The sequence below is a fragment of the Bombus pyrosoma genome, linkage group LG9, assembly GCF_014825855.1.
Source record: "Bombus pyrosoma isolate SC7728 linkage group LG9, ASM1482585v1, whole genome shotgun sequence".
Classification (NCBI taxonomy): domain Eukaryota; kingdom Metazoa; phylum Arthropoda; class Insecta; order Hymenoptera; family Apidae; genus Bombus; species Bombus pyrosoma.
The window spans coordinates 9,998,857-10,024,914 of record NC_057778.1 but is presented as its reverse complement, the minus strand read 5'-3'; the positions used below and the strand labels follow the sequence as shown (position 1 = coordinate 10,024,914).

The window sequence follows — 26,058 nt, the reverse complement described above, 5'->3', positions numbered from 1 at the left end:
ACGAATCATTTTTTCTATAACAAAAAAAAGAGATTATTTTACTTTCCCGTAAAAAAGTCCACTTAAACAAAATTATCTCCGTTCGAGCACCAAAGCGCGTCAATATTTAATTAGCAATATCGAAATAAGAAAAACAGTGGATGAAACATGAGCGTCCATCGTGCTTTACAGAGAACAGGAAGAAGAACGAACCAAGTATTTTAGATAAAATCAACAAGCAGCTTCTGCTATCGATGCTGAGATATAAAAAAGACTATTCGAAAAAGAAAAGAAAAAGACGGAAATAAAAACACAACGTGACAAGACGTGGTCGATCTATTATAAAATCATAATAAAGATAAATGGAGTTGGCAGATACAGTAGCAATTTGTAACACGGTACAGTTGAATCGTGACAGATACCTGGATTCTGCTGATCGTTAGTCGTGCACGTGAACAGCCGGTGAATACAGAAACTCACGTTGAAAACGATGCATTGAAAACGTAATCTGTCGTATGGAAAGCGCGTCCGTTTCACTCGGTGCGGCTAGCATCGGTCGTTAATTATCTTCGTCTACTCCCCGAGTACTCTTTTGTCCCTGTTTTCTTTTGTAAGGGAGTATCGACGTTCTCGTTATCTGGTCCCTCCGAAAATCAATTCGTTCGGAGCCATGGAAATTTTCACGTTCGATTTATTTTACGGTGCATTTGAAATTTTCTAGCAACGATTTCAACGATAAAGTCGATAAAGTATGTAAAGTATAAAGAGAGAAAAGAGAAGAACGAAAGAGATTTCGGATAAGAGGAAATTTCTAACGTATATTTTTCGAATCCTCAAATTTTCTACACCTCAACGTTGTTTTGATTTATATTTTTCAAACGTGTATTTTCTAATTGTCGTAGTAGTTTTGAATTGCAAAATTTTGAACGAAAATTGTATTAATTCTCGATAGATCTCGAATTTCTACGGTCCTCGGTACCCTGACTTTTTTTTTAATGTGAAACGACCTAAATTATGAAAACATAAATGAAAGATAATAATTAAAACAAGTATAATAATCGATCGTAGAAATGAAAATAGAAATGAAATCCTGGCCTGCTATTGCCACGATTCCAACATTCAATTTTTTCGTTTTGTCGCTTTATTGCTTCAACATTAGCCCGGAGAAACCCAAATGTGCGATAAATCCGTCAGGTATACGGAACAAATTAGCCGAAGAATTTCAAGAAAATATCGTTTGTACGAAACGACGTTCAATTTTTAGAAATTTGAAGTAAATTTAATCTCGCGCAATTTCGCCAATGTGTCGATATTACAATATATATTTTCATCTTCGTGGGTTTATGACGAGAACGACGGTACCTGCCTACAAGGCGAACGATAATGGCTGGATTTACCAACAAATTGAAATAGTTTACGAGGTGTCAGTAGTTGGAACAGCAAGCTCGCGTGTTGCGCGTCGTTGCTCGTAGTCGTCCCTTAAGTTTAAATGGCGCGTTTCCGAGGGGTTGTTTCATAGCCGGCCATAAAATAAAATCGCTGGGAATAATTTGAACGATCGTTTCGTCGTTTCGAAAATATTTAACGGATTTCTGGAATATTCGATACGCAAAGATGCGCAAAAATGTTGAATATCGAAAATACAGTAACCGATATAACGTTTAATGGACGAAACGAATCTCCGTGTCTGGGGCCTACTTTTTCAATTATTTTCATAAAAATATAAAATCGCAAAAATATGCGCAAGTGCGGTCGTTGATGTATAGTTTCTCGTAGAATTTTTCGGGAAACTTGTCCTGTTCTACAACCGTTCCTTTTTCTTTAACTGTTTGCCTCTGCAAGGGAACGATATTTGTCCACGAAGAAAAGATTTGGTTGTTACCGAAGTAACGACAGCGATAAGCATAAAACGACGTCGTACTCGTAACAATATGGAAACATTGATCACGATGTGACAGTGGCCGATCCATTTCCAGCACTCAACGTAACGTATTACGTCGTAACGCAGTAACAAACAAGTCGCTAGAACTTCCTTGTTTTCGTGAATAGGCTGCGAATCGTCTGACAATGTCTGTAATTCGTTATCCGACACAATTATCAGCGATGATTCTTGACAAATTATTTCGGATATTTTGTAGTCTATTTTCTTTCTTTTTCGAATGGCCAGGTAACAAGGGTTGTTTTCCCGCTAGTTTTAAAGACCGTAAAAGATATTTCTGCGAAGAATTATAACGAAATTTTTATATCGCTCGTTCACCGTGAATGAAAATTTATGCAGAAACATATTTTAAACATATCATGGATGCAATTAAAGAAGTTTTTAGATTTTCCCGTAAATGCATAAACAACCGAAGTCTAATTGTAATCACGACGAAGAACGCGACAGAGGCTTCGCCTAATGGATAACCTAGAGCTTTCTATTAAAAGCATTCAAACTTTACGGTAGTTAAACTTACGCTCGGAAGATAACGGAAATTTTGCAATTCATCGCAGAGCCGTCTATGAGTGGATGGGTCTATAAATCCTTCCAATTTTGTCAGGTGATAGTTCCCTCTTAAAGGGTAGGAAAGGACCGGACTTATCGCCGAAAATCGGCAACATACATCTTCCGTTTAGAAGCCGATTACTTGCCCCTCTACCAATACAAAGCAGCCCAGAGGTTACCTTTTCGCGATAGCGCTGTCCATAGTTCAGTGTTCACCGATTCATCGCTAGTGAAGCTTCGTGGAGAATGGAATTGGATCCAACCTGCTCGATAACTTCGATCTCTGAAGATCATCGTAAGTTTTGTTGACGATTCGAGTTGAGTTTCGATCGGTGCATATAGCGTTCGTCAAAATTTCTTCGCGTTGTTTCACAGTTTGTTGGTTCAAAATTTTGCGTGGAATAGCGACGATTGATCGAAAAAGTTTGGATAAGTTTGACAAAAAGGTTTGATCGAGTTCGAGCTTCGTTGCAGGAAAATAGGAAGATTACACGAAGGATTTTCCATTTTTGAAGAGAATTTCTGTCTCGTGAAGAGGATTCTTGTGAGCATCGTTTTTCCATTCTCCTGCGAAAGAATCGAACGAAATTTCTGTCGATCGTTCTCCAATGATAAACAACAACGAACAGTCCTCGTAGAAGAAGCTTTTCCAAAGGAGGGTGCATATATCTGGCCGTAAGATTCCAGGGTCGACGAGATAACTGGCCGACGAATCTCGAAGACGTCTAAGCGTGCTGCCCCGTGTCGTCGTCATCGATAATTTTCCGTGGAGTTCCGAAGCTGATAAGCCAATTGCCTCGAACAGAAGTCCTTCGATCGGAGAACATTTCCGCAAATTAATCGATCTTCGCCTCAGATAGCGGCGAGTACAATTGGCGGAAAGAAGAAATACGAATAGAAAGTAGACTCGTTGCAGGGATCTATCGATCGAGCGTGTAACACTGTAGAAAGATCACGAATAGTTGAACTGTCTGAAGCTTGTGAAGAAGAAAACTGTGGAAAATCGAGCTTGTCAGCGTATTTGATAGTTTACGAGCCAAGATTCCTGCATTGAGGATATAAAACAACGATATTATTATATAAAACAGCCATGGAACGGTGCAAACTAAAATTTTGGAAAATTTGGCAAGTTAAGAAGAAGATGATCGATCATACCACGGTGAAGCTGAATACGGAAAAGAGCGAGCAAGTCATACAGAAGAGTAATATCTTTCTGAGAATTTACAAATGGTTCCGGGGCATTTTCAAGAAATTGCAAAATAGTATTTCAATTTGTAAGTGTAAGCGGCGATTTCAAATTCTTTACTATTTCTTTACCAAGTTTTTAAATTTAGAAACGTTCGAATATTACAAATGTTGAATTTCCAAAAGTTCAACAAACACATGCGTTCTCTTCTGAACCTTTAAATATTTGAACACCGTATTGAAAGAGCTCTATATCGGAAAACACGAAGAAAATTATGTTTGCATAGCTTAAGGAGCTTTCTTCCAACAAATTATAGCATGGATGTTAACCGATAGCGAGAGAAGATCAATTTACTATCTTTATAAGCATGTGTATGGTGTACAGATAAAGTCTGTTTGTAATGTTTTTAACATACTTCACTTAGTTTAAAATCTCACGTATCATTAGTAGCTTCCTATTGATAAGACAGCGCTTTGCGATACCGTGCCTATTTGCTAAGATATCAAATTAAAAAAAAGATTAAATAACAGTAATATTTAAATAACAGTATGGAACTAGGAGTACGAGTATTTGCATCCCTCTATCGACGTTCATTCTTCATTCATTATCTATTGTTTAAACCACTATTTCAACGCTTACTCCTCTTTATCGATGCTTTAGTCAACGTTTTATATCAACGGTCTTTCGTTTCTTGTTATCAGAATTAATAAACTAGAAGCCACGCGCAATAAAATAATCATCCCCGCTTTAAAATCAATAAAAGATATCGAATAATCTGGACAAATCGTTCACGCTAAAATTATTATCGAATAATTTGGACAGATCGTTCACGCTAAAATTATTATCGAATAATTTTGACAGATCGTTCAGGCTAAAATTATTATCGAATAATTTTGACACATCGTTCAGGCTAAAATTATTATCGAATAATTTTGACAGATCGTTCAGGCTAAAATTATTATCGAATAATTTTGACAGATCGTTCAGGCTAAAATTATTATCGAATAATTTTGACAGATCGTTCAGGCTAAAATTATTATCGAATAATTTTGACAGATCGTTCACGCTAAAATTATTGTCGAATAATTTTGACAGATCGTTCACGCTAAAATCATTTGTTTCAATCGACGCCTACCCCCATATTTGATAAAAGACTTAATAATCTAATAACAAGCTTAAATTTGATAATCGAACGATAAACACGAATAAAACCCTGTAATTAATTGAACCAAGAACCTAATCGAATTTTTCTTTGTTCCACAGCTCCTCCGAGGTTGCAAGCCCTCAGGAATCGTGAAAACGGAGGCACAGGCTCCACCATAAGATCGTACGCCCTGCAGCTAGCCGCTGACAAAACTACCACCTTCTCTCAGAATATCGATAATTTCATCCAATGCACGAAAGAAGGGAAAGAAGCCAGTCCGCACGTGGTTATGAGAAACATGAGACAGTTCATGTCTGGAATGAAAAACTATTTGGTGAAACACGGCGAAAAGGAGTTCGAGAAAGAAGTGGAGAAGGAGAGATTGAAGCTGAAGGCAAATGAATTTTTGAATCTGGACGCGATTTTAGAGGGCGTGATGATGAACCTGGTGGTCAGACCGCTCAGGGAACATGTTTACAGACTGTTTGTGGATCATTACGCAGCCACCGGTTCGTTGCAAACCCTCGCCGAGAGCATTCAACACGCCCAAGGGAAACACATTCAGGATCTCGGCGTTCGAGTTAGTAACTGTTTGTCGAAATAATCATTGTCTGCCGAATGGGAGTTGTTCTATTATAGAGTTTATTCTTGTAGTCTCTCCTGTGAGGGTAGTTTACTAGTAGGGGTAGTTTGCACAGGCTATTATTACCTTCTATGATCGTAGGTCGTTGTAGTTTAGTGGAGATTAAATATTTTAGTTTCTTTTGGATTTCCCTTAGATTAGGGGAGTTCTTTTTCTTCTCCCTCTCTGGACGGTTGAGAAAGAGAATAAAGTGAAAATCGAGATTAGTAACTTTATTTATTTCGATTTATTTCCGATTCAAAGAGAGCAGAAGAAATAGGCTTTGATTATAGCGCTGTTTGGCAGATTTTTAAAATAGCGAGTCTTTGTCTAACCGTAATTATTTATACGTGATATAGATTCTCTAGCACATCTAGTTTCTTCTATTAGTGATTAGAGTAATCAGAATCTAGAAATACGTAGCTAGAAGGCCTCAAATTCTTAAAGTAGATTACAGTTTATATCATCGAAGCGATTAAGCTTAAAATAAAAATCGATAAATATTAATAATAGTGTTGTTTACAGCCAAAGATCGTACCCCCATCGGAGCCCAATTTAGAACGAATCCTCAAGTGCATCGATCGTCTTCAGAAGGCGGATTCGCCTTTGGATAAGCTGGAAAACCTTCTCGCAGCTTTTTCGGCAATTTTCAACTCTGTAAGTCGCGTTACGAGCCGTTCTCGTTTTTAAATAAATATGATTCTTCTTGTCTAATCCGAAATTTAAACGTTTATCGTAATATTCATAAGTGTGTATCGTATTCGGAGCAAACTTTAAAGGCTTATTGCGATTGCGATTGGCTTTTCAGGTAAAACACGCAAATTCTGGCAAACACCTGGCGCTGGGTGCCGACGACCTCCTTCCTCTTCTAGTTTGGGTGTTGGTTCGTGGCAGAGTTGTGGACGCTGAAGTGGAGGCTGAGTACATGTGGGGCTTGCTTCATCCCTCTCTTCTCACTGGCGAAGGGGGATATTATCTGACGACCTTGTCCAGCGCAGTTCACGTTTTGAAGACGTTCAAGTCCAGCCAGGGAACGATGTCCACTTTAAATGTAAGTGACTTGGCTGATGCTGGCCTCTGAAGCATTATATTTATCAAATTTCCATGGTTTTTTAGTGTAACGTTAGTATACGACTTTAAGAAGTGTTAATCTTCTTTAGATTTCAATGAACATATATAAATATACTGTGTTATTATTTATAACTTTAATATTAATATACTGTTATGCTATTAGTATATATTAAATTAATACAAATATTTGTATATGTTGAACAATTGCTATTTGAATGTTTCAGGGCTGTGGAACACCAGACTGTTCATCCGTACTACGAATCTTAGTGCCAGATGAACTGCATGGATCCCTGAACACCAGAACGTTGCCTGTGCGACCGAATATGAACACAAGAGAGATCTGTCGCATTCTTGCACATAAGATCAGATGCACCAATCCCCAGGACTATGGACTGTTCAAACTGGTTCAAGGGGAAGGTAAACGCTGGTTTTACCAAATTTGTACAATTTCTATTGTCATCGTTAGAGATTTCAATTTTATTAACACGTTCATCTGTTATTTTGTTCCCTCGTACCGTTAGATGCATTATTTGCTTATTAGAATATAAAAATTTGTACAAACTTTGCTAAAAAAAATTTGTCTACAAACATTTAATTAAGGATACTACATAGATGATTTATAACATGTTAATGAAAAATACACACGAAATAAATTATTAAGCAAGTAATTTACATACTTAGGAAAGTAACTAAATAGCTGAAGAACGATTAAAAAGCAATTACAGAATTACAACATCGAACAATTAAAAAAACAGCTATAATTAAACTACCATTTACTAACCTGTGCTATCACGGTGATATGAATTAAAGAGACATTACATAGATTTTTTTTTATTTTCTCTTACAGAAACCTTACTCGGTGACCACGAGTGTCCGCAAGAACTCTCTCACTGCCTTTTCGCTTACAAGCGGATCGACGCGAAGATAGCCTGGCCGAAGACCAGTTCTTAAGCCTCGCGAGCAGTAAACCTCGTAGAGTTAACGATGTCGATTTCATGGTGGCGAAACTAACAAGTCTGAAACACCTGTCTGTACTCTTACTGTTAGTTTCGTTGCTAGCACCGTGTTTTCCTTTTGATCGTCTCATTGTTCACACTTTTTACATGTAAGTCCGTAACGAATTTTTCGATTTTTAGCACAAAAACCTCTTCGGTAATCTAACTCTTAGAATATACTTGAACACTGCCAGGTATAGACAGCTTTCGAACGATCGACGTAAAAACGAAAAAAAAAAGTCCACTGAAAGCGACCAAAGTTTAATTTAAGGAAAACGATTACTAAACCTTGTACTTTTATTCGTAAATCATGTTAATCTAGATCTATATTCCCACATATCCGGTATTTAAAATCAGTACAATCGTCATCATTCTATTGGTCGCTTTTTAATATATAGAATTCTTGCCCATATTTTTTGTAATTAGTAATTAATGTAAAGAAAAGGAAGGACTTCTCTTAGCTGCGCGATGGTCCAAAGAAATTTCGTTATTTGTCTGAATCATTTAGCTGCTGAGAGTGACGATTATAGTAGTGCAATCTAGTAGTGCAATGCGTAGCTGGAAACGATCTCGGAGTAAGAATTTCATATAACGCAGCTAAAGAGTCTGAAAAAGCAGAGTATGATCTTACGATCGGGCGATTAGCATTCAATCGGATTTAATTTGCTTTGCAAGCAGGTGCTAGAGCGTCAGATCGGCTAAATGGAGGGTCGATTCAGTTCGTTTGTTGGCACTGAACCCGAGATTTCGAACAAAACTCCGCCGGACGACCGTTTCTTATTTATGAACACACGAATAATGCGAGATAAAGGATCATGTATTACTCAGTATTCGATATTTTGCAAAATTCTTCGATAACGAAGCTACCGACTAAGTCTCATTGATGAAAGAGGTTTCGAATCGAGGAAGCCAATGGAAAATTCTTCGCTTTTTGCTGCAAGAAACCAAGGTCTTGAATCCTTCATGATTGTCCTTCGATCTCGAAACCTACTTCACGAGAGAACACTAAGTTTTTTACGGGATGAAATCACTAAAAAGAGAGCAACCAAATGTCTCTGTAACATTTCTTTTGAAATAATTTCACCGCAGATGACTTACTTACTTAATTCTCTTATTAAAAACATGTTTAGCATATCAATTGATTTTTTTAAATATTTTTATACGATTAATCGATTAGATTGATGCTGCCATCTTACTCTTTATATCAATCGCTCATTTTTATATTTTTAATGTTATTATTTTTTGTTGACATCTTGTTGCAAAAAATCAATGTTTACCATGTACGAATTATTTATATGTCAAAGAAGATCAGAGATATGTTGGATTGCCTCTATTAGGGGTGATTCAAGCCTATAGTATAACCGAATAAAAATCATAGGGGGATTACCCCTTTTAATACAAATTGAATATTAGACTTATATATATATATATATATATATATATATATATATATATATAGAACACGAAAGGCTAGTTTAGACTCTATTTTAAGTACTTTCTCGTCGAGACGTTGACGGATTATACAAGCAATCTGTACTTTTAGGCGGACGTCGCATATTTATTGGGAAGTTGTACACAATATTTTACTATCATTCGTCGGATTTTTCCTTTTTTTTCGCGTGTGCGTGCGCGCGTGTCGCTTCTTCCTTTCCCCGAATCTGCCAGGCTGATTTGCTCACCTAATATTATTATAAAAGGCTGTGGAACTAATTAATCTCTTACTCTCTCCCTCTCTCTCTCTCTCTCTCTCTCTCTTTCTCTCTCCAGAAGTGAGCAATTGAATACAGAGCGGAGTTCGATCATGTTTGTGTTTTTGGGGGATTTGTATGGGGGTTGAGATATGAGGGTTGGAGCGTAAATCGTGGAGCGAATATTTTGCTACTGAAACTCTCGTACAAATCAGCCTTGCAATTGTTATTAGGTATTGTCTTATATAAGAAAACGAACAAAAAAAGGAAAAAAGAAAAAAGTGAAAAGTAACACGATGTGTAGCCCTCGATAAATACGTGTAATAATATACGATAATAATTATTAGCAATTTATAAATGTACATTTCTCCTTTATATGTCGTATCTAATTTATTATGAAGCGAATTTTTAATACCTGTAATGTCGTAATTAATAATATCCCTCTGCATTAAACGTGCTTTCGATCCTCCACCCCCCCCCGACCCCCCCCCCCTTCCAATCTAATTGATTACGATTAACCGTAACGTTAATGCTTCTAATATGCTAGTCAAGCGGATACAAATCAGAAGTTTGTAAAAGAGTACCGTTTTTTCTCTCCTCTCTATGGCCCTTTTATAGGTGTAACTTTTCACGTGATAGTTTCTACTTGTTGACAAAAAAAAAAAAAAAAAAACAACAGAGATAAGGTAATATCATTGATCATCAATTATTCTCACCTTTATTACGATTATTGATTATGATTACTATTGTAACGTGTAACAGTATGCTCAATAAAAACTTTTCTATAATTCGAACAGTGGATGGAACAGTGCTAATGTGGTATACAAATAATTGTGTAATAAAATTTCGTATGCAGAGCGAAACTAATGCTTCGTCATCTAATTATTTTCTTTTCTCTTTGTTTTTACACTACCTCGCGAGTGTAATGATTGTATAACGAAAGAGTAACGAAACAGACCTGTACCAGGAAAAGATGATTACAGGGTTAACAATAGCCCCGACACGATGCAACGTATGTGTGTCATATTTGCATCGAAATCTTTTTCTTTTTTTTTCTTTTTGGTATTATAAGAGCGCGCATTTGTGCCGTCTGGCAATCAAGATGACGGACGAAATATTATCGGTGAACAGACTGTCGGTATTTATAGATACGGTTGTAATGTTATAAATAACCGATCAATCTTATCAACTTGTGATATTCCTATAACGTGCGAAGTGATTATGTTACCTACGCGTGATCTAGGCCTGGATTTCTACTAAAACCAACGAAGCACGTATCATTAGATTAATAAAACGGAGGATGAAGAACTTCATAGTAAAATTTTAATAGAAACTCATTTTACTTTCTTGCTTTTGCGTTAATTACAAGGAATGACTAATAATAACTAGATACGAGCGAACGAAGAATCTGATATTATAATTTTATTCGTAAAAGTTATTTGCGTAAAACAAATTATGATGAATAACTATATATATAACTATAAACATAATAAAACAATGATAAATTTTGTTCATAAAATATATAACTCGCTCATATTTAATTATTAACCATTCTCGATACAATTAATACAAAATTAGGAAGGTTGGGCAAGCAGAATATTGCAAAACAATTGCGCAAGGAGGGGAATGAAGATTAAAAGATACGTAATCGAAGAAAATAAATTAGGCTTTGTTAGCAACGAAATTTTAATAAAATTCGAAAACACGAATACAATGTTGCTTAAAAATGCATATCTTTTGAAATTCTCGTTACGATAAGAAATAGTCGGATGCTTTCCACGCGAAGGAGGCACATGAACAAGGATTACAAGTGGAAATATTTATTATAAATCAAAACTTACATTATTTAAATAACAGTACTTGCACCTGAGAGCTACAATACCTTAAACAATTTATAGAATAAAGCGACTACTTCCGACAATAAGTGAAGACTAAAAACCTTATTCCTAATATTGTATCACATCTATTTCTCGACTATGAAGAAGTAGATCGATCGACGTTGATCTACGGCCCACGTAAAACTCGAGACAGAAGGTAAATTTCCTTAAGGTAAAAATAAAACAGTGTTCCCTTCTATGCCAAAATAAAACTTACTAAAATATCTAATAAATAATAAAATCGTAGATTTAAGCGATTAAAAATTACAGCTGTCTTTTACCGCTTACCAAAAGCTGAACATATATTACAAATGAATATCAAAGAAGAAGATTTAACAAAATAATTTTAAAAATCGAAATTGCTTCAAAATCTGACCTAATTTAACCAATAGTTAAACATTGAAGTTACATCTCGTACAAATAATTGCGTCGTTTAACTAAAGGATAAGAATTAAGCCAGATATATGAATATATAGTGCCAGTTCCTATATTATTATTAAACATATAGAAACAATTTTAATTCGATTGCACTTAGATTGCACTTAAAAATACCCGTTATAAGCCAGCTGGTGAATCGTAAAAAAAATTGTATATTGGATATTGCTACATGCTAGTTAAAATACAGGAAGCGGAATTGTCCACGTTAAGAATGATTGTGAAAAGGTGAAAAATAAAACCCAAAGCAGAATAAAAAGTACTAATTCTAGGCCTTCAAGCTCTCAGGCGCATAATGTGATAGCGTATATCGTTAAATGCATGTTTTCTTTTCCGGGATAATGAGAAGAGCACACATGAAAATCAAATGAAAAACGATGTACTACAAGAATGAAGTGAAATTAACGATAAATAGGAAATAATGATTATTTAAAAAACGACTAAGAATCATCATCGATGAACGCAGGACTAAACACCGAGGTTGTATTGCGCAGTTTCGAATAAAAAAAAAAAATGAAATCTCGCCTTGTCACCGGAAAATTGCATGAACTCGAAAAACGAACCATCGTATCGTCGCTACGACTGTAAATGATTCCTATACACCAGATATTCGGAGTGTAATCCTGAATCTTTTGAACTAGGCCAGTCCAATGGAACTCACGTTATAAAGATTTTGCGATAAAGCAAATTTCTTTTTTCTATTTCGAAAGATCTTTCTTTGTCTTTTTTAAAACTCTTTCTCAGTTATTCAACAATTTTACACATGCGAAGAGAGTTTATAACAAGCAAATTTTTAAAGTGTGTTTAATAAGCAAATAGCCACTGTGTAAAAGTTGCTCTTTTTCTTCAATTGGATACGTTACTGTGATAGAACAAGTATTATAATAATATAGTAATAATTCATTACTATATGTATATATAGATATATATATATATACCGTCATTCGTTGTCATCATGCATTGATGAAAATATCTCGTAATAGATTACATTCGCTACTTTCTTCCGTAATATTTCTATATAAGTATAATTATAGTTGCATTCCATGCAGCCATGAAAGCAACTACAATTACTCTGTACAACATAGATTAATTATTAAATATTCGCGACAATGATTTCCATGCTTGTTAGTATAATTCTGTTCGCCGTGTGACTATAGAGTAAACTATAATCACCATTGCGACTGAATACATACAGTAATCAGTCATTATAGCAACTGGTTTTGTAATGAAAGAGTTAAGCGATACATGTTGTGTGAAATCTGTAAGAAATGGCAACGCTAAACAAAAACGTGAGGTTCTTAACTCGAATAAAGCTTATATCTACCGTAAGGACTCGACTAATTCAAACGATCATCATTCTACGTCGTCGTGACTGCTACTCATCGATCAGAGGATTTTTCAGACTCAGTTTTTAATTCACAGCCGGTTACAATATACGATTCTTAACTTTTGAAAACAATAACACGATGTTCAGGGCGATACGTAAATTTTGCTAAAAAGATATCCTCATCCCAATAAAAATGGCTCCAAGGAAAGATAAGAAGAATAAAATTTTTCCTCTTCGAAATAATTTAAATAATCACGATCTTATAATACAACATACCATATCGAACGCATAGAGAATAAATTAAATATCTGCGAATACGTAAGTACTTATGTATACAATTATAAATAGGATAGAGAAATCAAACGTCGCCAGTCAGATTGGCTCTTTCCTCTATACTGTTTACACGTTAGCATCTGCATAACTGAACTCTGAGACAGAAACGAAAGGGAAAGCGCGGTTCTCCCCCTTCTATCTTGTTACAATCATTAATATGACGATGAATATACTCGCATTATTCTAACGTGCACGGTGTATGTGTGTCTCTGTGTGTGTAAGAATACATTCAATAATGCTAAGCGACATACAAATGTTCCCCCTATGTTTAAATGTGACTGCACTTTTTCTTCGGATTTTATCCGAGTGTCGATCGAAAAAAGCTAGAGCTCGTGGAATGATTACACGTTGTCATGTTACTTCGAATATGATAATAGTGATCAACGAAAGGGATATGTATACGCGTGTACGGCCTGATTAGATGCATGTAGATACAAGTATGGACGTATACTGTGTCTAAGAAGAAAACTGTCCGTCGCTTTTTCTGTACAACGCGAGAAAAGAATTGAATACATCGCGGTATTTCTTTCTTTCTTTCTGTTAGGTCAATGTAAGTTTGCAGCAACGAATCTCTTCTATTATTCGAGTGAAAAGACATAGAACGCAAGGAAATATGATTAACTTGAATTCGAATTTTGATTCAGATGCACGTTCAAAGCAAGATAGACCAATTCGCCTTGCAGACATTGTGTTTCTTTCCTTTCCTTTTTCTATTCCAAAACGATCAGTCGCTAGCACAAAGCCATAATAATTCGTTCCGTGTGTCGAGCACGAACAGCAACATGAAGTACTTCTTTTTTACGGTGCGTCTGATTGATCGAGAAAAGCAGCTGGAATGTGCTGTTATACGTTAAACGATTCAGATAGAATGGACATCAGTCAATGTTTCAACTAAACAATGCAGAGCCCTTTTATCATCCTGGCGTTATCGTTTCGCGTATAGCTCTCTTATGTGGTATCCCTTTACTGCGCACGAACGTAATACTTCCGTTCCTGAAACAAAAGAGGACGACGGTTTTCTAAAGAAATCAGTTAAAAAAAAAAAATCCCAAGGATCTCGTGCCTTCAAAATGCAACTTATTTTCTTCTGACAATGGAATCTAGAAGGCTAAATGTTAACAAATTTCGGAAACTTTCGACTGGTCGCTACTGATTCAAGATAAACTGAAAGAATTTCGAAAAAAAAAAAAAAACATGAAAAATAATAAAAAAATTTCTACCAAAGACACAAGATCTGTATGAAACTCTGACAAAATTGTTACAGAAGCTGGAAAAAGAAATAATATTAATTCGTATGTACCATGACAAGCCAAAACTCGATATCAAGTATCAACATAACATTTACAATAATTAATTACTGCTCGTACAAGGGGTGGTTTCGAGTATATACACAAGCCAAATGTTACATTTTCCCATGCTAGCTACGGGTTTTACATAAAAGGAGCAGTAATTAATCGCCACGACACAGAATGATGATTCTCGATCATGATCTTGTTACGATTAAAAATCTGCACTGTGGCAATGTCTATAAAAAAAAAACAAAGGAACAGAGGTGAGTCGAACGATGGTATGCGTGGTGGTCGAAAATGACACACAAAAAAATTAATAACGATAAAAAGACTTGTCTGTGCATCGGCATGAAACATCAGGGATAGAAAAGAAAAAAAATAAACAAAAAAAAAAATTAAAAATTGTTCTACAAAATCTACAAATACGCACCTGCTACAGAAACCCGGTCTAGTTTCGCCCCGGTATTTTGCTGTCCAGACGAAATTGTACTCCAGAGTGACATCCTTTTATCTAAGTCCCGGCCCGCAGAGTACTCAAATCAAAGCGAAACAAAACGACAACGCAAATATCGAAAAAACGACTGATAACAATGATGGTTAAGAAACACAAATGGCGTGCGAGGAGAATTAATAATGCAAACCTGTTACATACGCATTCTTGGTTTCATACAAAGGTTCCTACATGATTTGGTTATATAACAAATAAAGAAAAAGGAACACAGACACAGAATATGATAAGGATATACCCCATGATACACGACAATCCCATATATAGTCGAGTAACAACCATGTTCAGTTAAAAAATAATTTATTCGCTCGCTCGTTAAAGTCTCAAGGCACTACTTATATTAAATAATCCAGCTTTCGTAATAATTAATCACGAGTTCAGAAACATTGTACCATATGGTCGAATAATAATAGGATATCTTTATTCGTTTATCCTTCTTTCCCTTTTGAATAGAAAGTTCGAAGTCTAGAAATGTAGTTGGAGATTAATTTAAAAAAATAGTGAGGGATGATACAAGGTGCCCCGAACGAGAATAAGAAACGCAGGCTCTTGAGATCTTCTTTTTAAAATATAGTCATTTGTTACACAAATGAGGATAGTTTGAAAATAATAACATACGTATATACGTAAATATGTATTGTATGTATACAACGAATACTTTTTGAAGAAGAAAAATAATAAAACACTTATGGGAAAACTTCGAGACACCTCACATCGTGTTAAAACTATAGGATACAGTCAAGTGTAATCCTAAGCAAGATGAAGAATTCCTCTTCGTTATATAATAAAACGAGAAAAATATAAAATTCGTGTTAATTATAATAAGTGAAAAATGAATGTAAACTATTGACACGAGTCATCTGAGGCTTGAAGAAGACTGTTTTCCGTTATTAAAAATTAAGAACAGACTACGTATACGAGAATATCGCAAGAACAACCTGTTACAAAAAATGATTCTTCGCATGTTGAACTGCAAATCGTTAGATTGATTATTATTAATTTTCTCTACACATTCATCATCGTGAAATTGTCACCTTTGCAAATCTATACTGAACTATATAGTTAAGCAAAAGCCGCTGCTAGAATTGACTACTTGTAATTCGTGTGCGTAGTTTCACGGTGTTCTGGCTTACATGATAAAATAGCTCGAACATAAAACAATGTTACTTTTCTTATCATCCTATCTCAGCCAAGAGTAACACGTGAGACGGCCGATTCGTGTAGTTTCACTACGAAAATAATTGTCTCTGGAAGCTTATTGATTTATTCTAATTGCTTTCTATACGATTGTGTATAATACAAGCGTAAAAAGTTTAAAACTGTTAATAATAATAATTATAGATAAATAATGCGATGTGATAAAAATAAAATGCTTTGTAGAAAAGCACCTATCCATCGAATTTCAATTGATTCGCTTGTCTTTAAAAAGTACGGAATACAAATATCTTCGATATTTTTGTTTAAAAGGCAGAATACGACGAAAAAAACACACAGAGAAATTAACGTGAAGTGAAAGGGCATCGTTATCACAGCTTACAAGTGGAAGTAATTTATAAAAGACTGTATACTTTTTCTACGCGATACTTTCCCAAATAAGAAAAGAGTTACAAATGGAAAAATAGCATCGAAGGATTATAGAAATACTCGTTTAGTAAATGTAATAAAAGAATGTGCAGTTATGATGTGCTGTCGTCATTGTCAATTGGGGATATCTGGCTGCGAGAAAAAACAGTATATCAAATGCCCAAAAAAATTGCCAAAGGCCCATACCTACGTCCAAACTACTATAAATTCCTATAAATGCTTGCATTTAAGAGGAATCGTTTAAGATAGTTTCCAAAAGATCGCAAATTCCTCAGCGTATTTGGATTACACTATCGTGGAATTTAAAAACGAATACCTAAATATAACTTCTCCCAAACAATAGTACGCTTTCTTTAAATAATTCTTTCTCGTTCTAGAAGTATAGACTTTTCGATGCTGTATACACCGAAAATCACCATGCGACTGGGCATAAATCGAACGACAGGCAATACTACAGACGAAGAATATCCTACGTGGAAGAGTGAATCCCGAAAGCTTGGAAGATCTTGTTTTTAAAACCCGGTTTGTTAGGACTAGCGTCGTTGTGGCCAGACTGTCCTTCATGTAGCGCCCTTTGTACCAGCGGCAGCGAGCCCTGTGATTGTGTGTTGTGTCGCCAATTCATCAGAACGGGCCGGATAACGAAAAAAGAACAAAAAGAAAGAAGAAAAGGATAGTAGACGACTAATCGTGTGCTACAACATGCAGTGCAACTAAAATATTTCTTTCTTGTATCCGACACAACTTACCTCGTCGTGTTGCTCGTGTTCACTGTTGGCTAAACTGGATCGCGAACCGCGTCTCGTCGACCCTTTTTCTTCCCCTAAAATTTGCGCGACTTTCCCTTGCTTCACGAACTCCAATGTCTGCTTCAAATTAAACGAAAAAACTTAAGTAACAAATGCCTGCAATTTTTTTTAGTCGAAGTGATTGCAATACTTTTAACGATACAATCTATCTTCTGTAAAATTTGATCACTTTAATACCGTATATTAGAGAGAAATTATATTCGTCTAATTCATTTCCACGCCGCGAAAATTTTGTTTATATTTTATATTTTTCTATTCTTTCGACCTCTTTTACTGTACTATTCAAGTATTATTACAATAAAAGTAAAAATATCTACGCTCGGTTCAGATTTTATATCCAAGCAATTATTGAACTTACCTCTTTTCGTGACCTAAGAGCGCAATCTTCTAGAGTTTCGGCCGCTTCATATTTTCCTTGTCTTCGATACAACGCACCAAGATTCTTTAGAGTAGTCGTGACTGTAGGTGAGTCCACTTTAGCAGCTTTGTGCCAACCTCCATATTCTCCATACGGAGCATTCTCTTTATTTCTATGTTTATTCTCCTCTCTTTCTTCAGCAACCTGAAATAGAAAAATGTTTTCCATAATGTCACAGACACTTATATCCTAAATACCATTCTTAAAACCACCGAAGGCATTCTTACCTGCCAGATTGGTTTGTTATCACCAGCAATAGCACCAAACTCTTTCTCGTGTGCTCTAGTCAATACTTGTTTGTACAAAACTTCCGCATCCTTGTACTTTCCTTGCTTCAAGTAACACGATGCCAAATTATTTTTCGTTTTCGCGACATTAGGATCGTCCGGTCCAAGTTTGCCTTCGTAGATCTCCAGCGCTCGCAAGTAATAGCGCTCCACTTCTTCGTATTTACCCTGATTCTGGCAAAGCAAGGCGAGGTTATTCAGCTGCTTCGCGACATCAGGATGATCACGACCGAGAACCTTTTCTCGGATATCAAGAGCACGTTTGCACAACGGCTCAGCCTCCTTGTATTTGCCTCGTTTTCCATATAAAACGGCCAAGTTGTTCAACGTGGCAGCGACTGCAGGGTGATTTTCACCGAGCGTCTTTTCACGAATAGCCAAGGCATCGTTCAGCAAGTTCGCTGCTTCTTTATATTTATTTTGATCCCTATATACTAAAGCAAGGATATTCAACATCGTAGCGACGTCAGGATGATCGTGACCAGAAGTCTTTTCCAGATCTTCCAGCGCTTGTTTACAGAGAGGAACGGCCACCTCGTAACGGCCTTGGCTGGCGTACTGTATAACCAAATTGTGCAGTGTACGCAAGCGCGCGGGTATCTCGTATCCAGCGTTCACTTGTTGTGCAAATTGCGAAGGCGGTGTCGGTAATATCGCTGCAATAAAAATGGCGAACATTGCAAAAAGTGGTCCTTATCGGTAGCTTAAGCCTGTGCGAATACGAAACCTTACTAAAGTGTTCGTCAACAGTAACACAACTTGAAACGAAGCTACCTTGTACTCTTATACATTGGATGAAGTATCTTCGAATCTAATGGAGAAAATTACAAAATAATTTCAGTAAAATCCCTTCGTGTTATTCACACAGACTTAAGAGAAAATTGGAGCACCTAAAAAAGATGCTTGATAAAAAAGAGAGAGAAAGCGAACGTACACTTACTATTTCGGTCGTCCGCATCATCATCGGGGAATAGATCAACCACAGGATCATCTGGTGGCCGGTCTTTTGCATTTTCATCATCCGCAGAAGGATCAGGATCATATTGCTTCATGCTTTCCATAAAATCTAGATGTTTCTTCTGTTCTTCCAATTGGACTAGCTAGTAAAATAAGAAATATTTTAGTCTCTTAAACTATATATTTCTCTATGTGTAATATCTTTATATATAATCTATATACATAACATAAGCTCGAATAATTCCGGCAATATGATCGCAGCAATTCGATGCAGCATGGCGTCAAAAGAGCTACCATTTCTATGAGTATATTATATATATTTATATATACATATGTGCAACTCTTTATCGATGTCATCTTTGTGGAATTTCTTACAGTAAGATAAGTTAAGGAGAAGAATAAACTTGTGCAATTTTAGATCTCCAGATGTAGTTCCGCAATTACGCGTAATCGATAGCCTAGCTTCGACACCTCGTTCACATTCTTATCATCTACTTTACATTTGACTACTTACTGCTTGCTGACTGGCTTGCAACTTCTGTTGCGTTCCAGCCAATTCATCCCTTAACCAGGCATTCTCTTGGCACAACCTTCTCACTTGCGTTCTAAGCTTTTGTTTCTCAGCCTCTACCATTTGTAAATGATTTGCAAGTGCCATCATGACCTGTGCTTCACCAAGGCCCAACTCTATCATCTCAATGTTCTTCGATAGCAAGCTAGCTTTGTCTCTCGCGACTGGTGCATCCTGGGTCTGTAGGGCTTGTAGAAGGCCCCCATGTTCGACACGGAGGGCTTCCAGACCCTGGGATACAATTCTGGCACCAGCCATAATTTCTTCCTGCGTCATGGCCGTCATTCTACCAATATTTTCTATTTTTTTGCTAAAAATTGAAAAAGTAGAATTATAACGAGAACTCAGCTGAAAAAGGAACATTAAAATTCTACGCAATGACTTAAATTTAATATTCAATATAACGAGTTTATTTTAAATATTAATTCAATTCGCGTTAGAGTATCGTTTTTAATTAATACAGTAGAACCAATCTTTAATTCTTCACAGATATTTTAGAAATTTCCAAACGACACATTTTGAAATCATTTTCTGTAATTCTTTTTATGAAGTATATAGATAGAGGCTGTTTTCATATATCGTTGCTTCTAATTTCTCTTTGTTTCTAAACAAATTTTGTTATGTTTTCGTTATCGGTTCCAGTATTAAAAAGGTTATGTAACGAAATGTAGAATCTTTTTTACAATTTATATTAGCATCAACGTAAACATGATAAGATACATTTATTAGAATGATAAATACGCAATGATAACAAGACTCTATTATGCATAGACCTCTGGTTCTCGTAACCAAGGCAGAAAGCATAAAGAAAAAGGTAAAACAGAAGTAAGCGGTATTTGGAACGACTTGCTTTACGCGCCAATAATTAACCGCAATCAAAAATAGGCATCGTGAAGTATTTCAGTCCAGGCAAGCAGAACGTATCCGGCATTGGTACGTACAGAGAATGTTTTCGAGCTTAAGCTGGTAGAACGGTTTTATTTTAAAATAAAATAAATATACAATCTCAGTGATCCAATCGCCGATCATGACGGCTTAAAACATTTTTCGAAATACTCGAACGTCGATTACTCTAAAATTAATTCGAATAAAAACTTACCCCATGTCAGGGCCACGTTAAATCCACAGAAATCAATGGTTTAATATATACGCGCAGGCGCAATTGCCGCGGCGCTTCTTCTATGCGACACCAATGTACCGAGTAAAAGTGAATTACCAAGAAGAGAAAATTATCAAAAACTCTTACGCGTTACACATACGATTATTATTAACGGGAGGAATATTCGCGCGAAGAATCAAGTAACGACACGACGACAGATTAAAATCAATTGCAGACAGGCGAAGTTTTCGACAGAAAACTCACCCCATGTCACGACCGCGTTAAAACACAAGCGAAATCAATGGCTCGGTAGTTCTGCGCAAACGCAACAACCATGGCGTGCTCTTTTAATGCGACAGAATATATATAGGTGTATAGAGAAAGATGGTGAAATTTCACGAGGGAAGAGCAGAATTCGCAACGCCGTTGCCAATCGATAAAAACAAATCGGACGAAATATGTGTTAGCGAAAAAACATAAAGAAATGATTGACGTGGTCACGGCCGGATCAGGAATTTCAGGGTTCTGCACTTGTAAACCTTGACCTCGTGCAATCGTCCTTCCAAACAAGCCTTGACCTCACCATACCAAATGAAACACTGTATCGTTTAACAAATGTACTTGAGCAATACTATTTCGCTCTTTCGACATTGACAGCTACTTCCGATCAATTGATTTGTCCAAGGACTTATAACGTAGAAGGGTAATAACATTCTTAATTACCAGCATGATAATCTTTGTGAATCGACTTTCCAATATAAGCGAGCAGGAAGCGTGGTGAAGAAAGCACGAAAGTCTCGGGTCGATACATTGATTTTTTTACGAAACCTGCATTATAGGATATCAACAGGGAAAGTGAATGTCGCAGCTAATATGTACACAATGGAACCAGTGACACATCGAATCACTCAAAATAAAAACTGATTGACTGGATTTTTTGAAAATTTCTCAATTTTAATATTAGAATACACAGTTAACATTTAATTCTTTGGAAGCGGTGAAATTGATCAGTTTGATTCCTATTAGCTCACATGACAAAATTTTTCATGTCACTTTTTCCTTCATCGACATATTGCGACATCTGAACGCGCTTCAGTTTACGATGGAAATTATTTTCAGTGGTTCGCGCATGCAGTCGCAAAGATTTCCTCGACGGCGTGTATTCGATCGTATTGCTTGAAAAACTGAGCAAAAAAGACATACGTGAAGTTTCTAATGAAAGTGTGCTGCAATTAGAGCTTGGTATGTTTACGTAAAAACGTAGCGACTTAGATATAACTGACCATAAGCCTGGTGTTAATAGGAAAAGAAAATGGAAAAAATAATAGAAAAAGTACAGATAACGATCAAAATGGATTCAAATGGTATAAGGATTCGTAAGTAGGGGAACTACTCACATTCTATAAGCGTTCAGCGTTTTTGACATATCTGTTCTACCCATCGGTAATGTTGGACTCTGTTGGACCTACCTAATCCGTGTACAAAAAAAATTTAACTTTCTACTATATCGATCTGTCTGTCGTTTCTTCGCGGACAATCGCGACTGTATTGTCACTCTCAGTCAATCGAATCTGTTGTAAAAAAGTCATTTATCTCGTTTTTCAATCGTATAAAAATAGAATCTATACAATATACATATATATACACTACAATGTGTCCCGCAATGTGATTTCTAAAGGGGGGCACCCTCGCGGAATCGCGTTTAATTCTTTACTGAGGACTAACGTTTGGCTTCGCACCCTCTTGCATGAGAGACCGACACATCCGGGGGCAGAGGGGGATGGAAAGATTGCGCATGCGTTCAGAATTCAGGGGTGTTCCTACAACTGCACGAAGAACGTGCATGGACACCGGTATGTCCACGCCAGGTATGCATAACAAAATGAATGATGTCTTTCTACGTTAAGAAGAGCTTCGTGCTTAGCGTCGTTACGACCACATACACAAATAAACGTCAGTCGGTCAGTAGGAATAACCGGAGGGTGCGTAAGGGTACGATGAATGAAGCTTCTAAGAGAGGGTGCTACGCGTGCATGATACTTAACACTTCACGGGGACGCGTATCCGCGTCCACCTTTTATCATTCCTCCCGTCTGAACACTTTACGAAACAGGATACACAGTATAGTGTAAAAGTCTTATATCATGTCGTTACTGATTTTATAACGTTGACTTAGAAACCTTAGAAATAAATTCCCCCACGTGTTATGTACATGAAAACGAATTTTAAGTGATCCTCTTTATGGCGTTGCTTGTTTTGATGCACAAACTTTTTCAAAATATTGCAATCAACAAGACCTTGATGTGAATACTATAAAATATGTATGAGATCATCTAATACGAATCAGTGAAGGAAAGGAATTCAGAAACGTAAATCAGTTTCATGAAACAACTAATTTCTAATAGAATTATAGCAAAAACATATTCAAAAATTTTTCGACACAATTTCTAAAGATGCTGTTGTTATTAAACTAAGATTTCGTAAAATATTATTTTTCATTAACGTATTTAATTACATTTATTTTTTATATAGTTTACTCTAAATTAATATTTTTTTGCAATTACAATTCCTAAATACACTAGAATTAAAATAACCATTATTCAAAAAATATAATTAGAATATCCATCTATCTCTGAGATTAAAAATATTTCCGTTTGATTGATAATCTTAAACTTTTGCACAATTGAGAAAAGTGCACGATTAATAAGTAACTATCGAGTTTTAATTAGTTTTTTCTCTTCGCGGCTTTCTTTCGTAATTAATAGTGTTAAAGTGATGCGCAGACATAAAAGCGTATCGTATTAATGAGAAGAGCTGGTAGATACATATCATGTAAACAAATGCCGGTGCGGAGCAACGGCGGTAATTATTGGTGAACCAATTAATTTCGTCTGAAGTTTGCGGAATGTTTTAAGTCTCCACAGAGCCGGCAAGAAGCACACATAGAACGCCAGTTTTCGCAATCTTTCTCACTTCAAGGGGAATAGAGACGAGGTAGCTGATGACTCATAGCATGACGACAGAACATTACAAGTGCTGTACCATGTGCGCGCCCGTTCGTAGAGAAGTGTATTACATGCAACCGTATCTACCCAACACATAAAATTGCTTTCACGAATTTAATTCGACGAACCTGCTTATGAGACTATGGTGGCGTGATTGATCATACAGTGCTTCAAAACCTTCCTCGTTTATCGTCGGACCAACGATTTATCGAACATTCATGCTCATTTCTTGTCAGAAATTTTATCTTTTATAAAAACATATCGATGCAAATATAAAGGCATACTATCGGAAATAAGATAAAAGAGAATGCTTAAAAAAGTTAATATTATCACAATTGGTGAGTTGACCTTTGGGAATATCTTACGAGTTGAAGGTGTATATATGTATATATATATATGTATGTATATATATATGTATATTGTATATGTATATTGTATATGTATTACAAATCGATAAGAGGATTGAGAAGAACACGTGCGTGAGCATTTGACGTGAAATGAGGTAAACAATATGTATACATACTATAGGTTTAATACAATTATCTTACATGGCAAAGCGCCATTTTTATCTTAAGAACTTCACCCTAGAAAAATATGAAATGTAATAATTTTTAAATAAAAATTTAAAATTATCTAAAAAAATGTTGCATACGTTAGTAACCCAGTTCCATTTCACATTTACTGATACATATGTAGTTAGAAATCTATAACTTGATAAGTAAAATTTTGCATCGCATTTTCGAAAGTACAGTAGAAAGAGGTCAGTGACAGTACAGGAAGGATAATGAAATTTTCAACTACAAATGGTCGTCACAACGTGAAACAATCGAAGATCTATATTTGTAAAGAGTAACGGCTGAATCGCTGATTGAAATTCATATCATATAACAATTGCATACTCGTTTCAAGCTTCGTGCATATATAATCAATTGTGGTGACAATTTATAGAAGACGTTTATAGAAACTCCATTATATGAATTCCTGAAATATCTGAATAAATAATAGAACCACTCCTTTGAATTGTTCTATAGTTTTCTAATTTCTTTGAGGTTAGGAATTCGGGCTGCATAATACGACGGTCAATTGAACATCTGTGCTAGTTTCTTTACATTTAGATGTTCAATAACTGCACATAGAATAGATAAAAAGCTCACGGAAGAATATTTACAAACAAAAAAGATAAAACAATTTAAAAAAAATTGATTGATATACTGTTAATCCTATCTCCGCTTATCCGATATTCTACGATTAATCTTTGCTTATCTACGTACATTCATTTATGTAACGATACGCATAGAATACATAACAGAACCGAATGATACATGACACCGAATCATTTTTCTTAACGCAACAACTTCGACTCCTTTTAATGAATTAGTGAAAATCCAATGAAACGCGCTCCTTTCTAAGTATACCAGAATAGGGATAATTATCATTACAATCATCGTCATGGTCACTGGTTTTCTGTCATGGTTCCGCAGAATCTTACGGAAACAAATTAACATCATTTGCTTCCGGCTGTAACCGCCTATCGAAGGCGTGGCAATTTAAAACCGAGGAGTCTGATTATATTCTCTATTCATATGACAAGAAACGCAAAAGATACTCGGAAATTTGATGGTGAATGAAAGCTTACCCTTGTGAACGGTCCACGCAGGAATTCTCCCCTGTTCAGTGTATCATCCCCCTTTCTTAATAAAGGGCAGGATGCCTCGATGCGACGAACCTTTAAAAGAATTTTTTTACGTTGAATGCATACATTCTTATAGATTTAGCTCATACAATATTTTACAATCGGTACAACGACGATGTACAATGATTCACGGCAACGATAATGTTGAAAAAAGTGGATTCCACTCACCGATTTCGGTCGCGGATTCACTGTGAAACGATGCTCACGATAGGAAGGAATAGTTGATTGAACTCTCGTTTAGAAATCGTCTCCACCGGCAAGAAGGAACACGAGAAAAGAGGCACTAAACTTTATTTCTGCACGTTTGATGACAGACTAAGATGGCGTGGACCAGGTACAAGTTAATAAAAGTACAATAACCACATATTTTACAGTCCGAATGTTGAATAAACGGCCATTAAACGTAGTCTACACTCTGATAATAATGTAGACTACCGTCAAATCCCGTACAAATATAAAATATGTTCTTTGGAACGAATAAATTGACGACAAAATATCCAGAATGTACGTCGACAGTCAGTCAATTATAAAAACGCGATTGAAGCGACTCTGTTCGATCGCAGCGCCAGTTACTGGAATTTTCTGAAATTCGTCGGTTTCTATGAAACGACATCGTATTGTAAAATTGGTTTATCTTCACATACGGTATCATTAATTCGTTCGTTGTAAACGATTTAAATATAATATAGCTCATCT

At 36.0% G+C, this 26,058-nt stretch overlaps 2 protein-coding genes across 30 annotated transcripts in view; one reads left to right on the top strand and one right to left on the bottom strand.

Moving 5' to 3' along the window:
* LOC122571183 (protein sprint) overlaps positions 1–10,033 on the top strand; it is a 209,019-nt gene extending 198,986 nt beyond the window's left edge. For all 17 annotated transcript variants that reach the window (XM_043734592.1, XM_043734591.1, XM_043734590.1 and 14 more), the window contains 5 exons: positions 4,914–5,374; positions 5,942–6,073; positions 6,225–6,467; positions 6,712–6,904; positions 7,335–10,033. In XM_043734592.1, coding sequence (XP_043590527.1) covers positions 4,914–5,374; positions 5,942–6,073; positions 6,225–6,467; positions 6,712–6,904; positions 7,335–7,438 — 1,133 coding nt within the window. In that variant the 3' untranslated portion in view covers positions 7,439–10,033. The remainder of the gene's footprint in view (positions 1–4,913; positions 5,375–5,941; positions 6,074–6,224; positions 6,468–6,711; positions 6,905–7,334) is intronic.
* Positions 6,363–25,903, bottom strand: LOC122571184 (kinesin light chain). 13 transcript variants are annotated; one of them, XM_043734611.1, is made up of 9 exons: positions 25,531–25,903; positions 25,306–25,395; positions 19,509–19,875; positions 18,972–19,137; positions 17,978–18,693; positions 17,691–17,894; positions 17,273–17,392; positions 16,997–17,118; positions 10,839–14,135 (listed from the first exon to the last, which is right to left on the bottom strand). In XM_043734611.1, exons 3-9 carry the CDS (start codon positions 19,848–19,850, stop codon positions 14,057–14,059), a joined length of 1,749 nt encoding a protein of 582 aa, XP_043590546.1. In that variant the 5' UTR covers positions 19,851–19,875; positions 25,306–25,395; positions 25,531–25,903; the 3' UTR covers positions 10,839–14,056. The 13 variants fall into 13 exon arrangements, 9 of the variants coding, with proteins under 9 accessions (XP_043590544.1, XP_043590546.1, XP_043590542.1 ...); XM_043734609.1 differs by lacking the exons at positions 10,839–14,135; positions 25,306–25,395; positions 25,531–25,903 and adding exons at positions 6,363–6,493; positions 22,062–22,847; XR_006317986.1 differs by lacking the exons at positions 25,306–25,395; positions 25,531–25,903 and adding an exon at positions 22,062–22,855 and having other exon boundaries at positions 14,862–17,118; positions 17,273–17,389.
* Positions 25,904–26,058: the final 155 nt, after the last annotated feature.

Bases quoted from the DNA above. Each gene is read 5' to 3' on its own strand.
- LOC122571184 (XM_043734606.1), bottom strand. From the start codon at position 22,105: ATGGGTAGAACAGATATGTCAAAAACGCTGAACGCTTATAGAAT. The intron at 19,876-22,061 runs GTGAGTAGTTCC...TTCAATTTTTAG, and splicing joins ACGCTGAACGCTTATAGAAT to CAAAAAAATAGAAAATATTG. The intron at 18,694-18,971 runs GTACGTTCGCTT...TTTTTATTGCAG, and splicing joins GGACGACCGAAATAGTAAGT to CGATATTACCGACACCGCCT.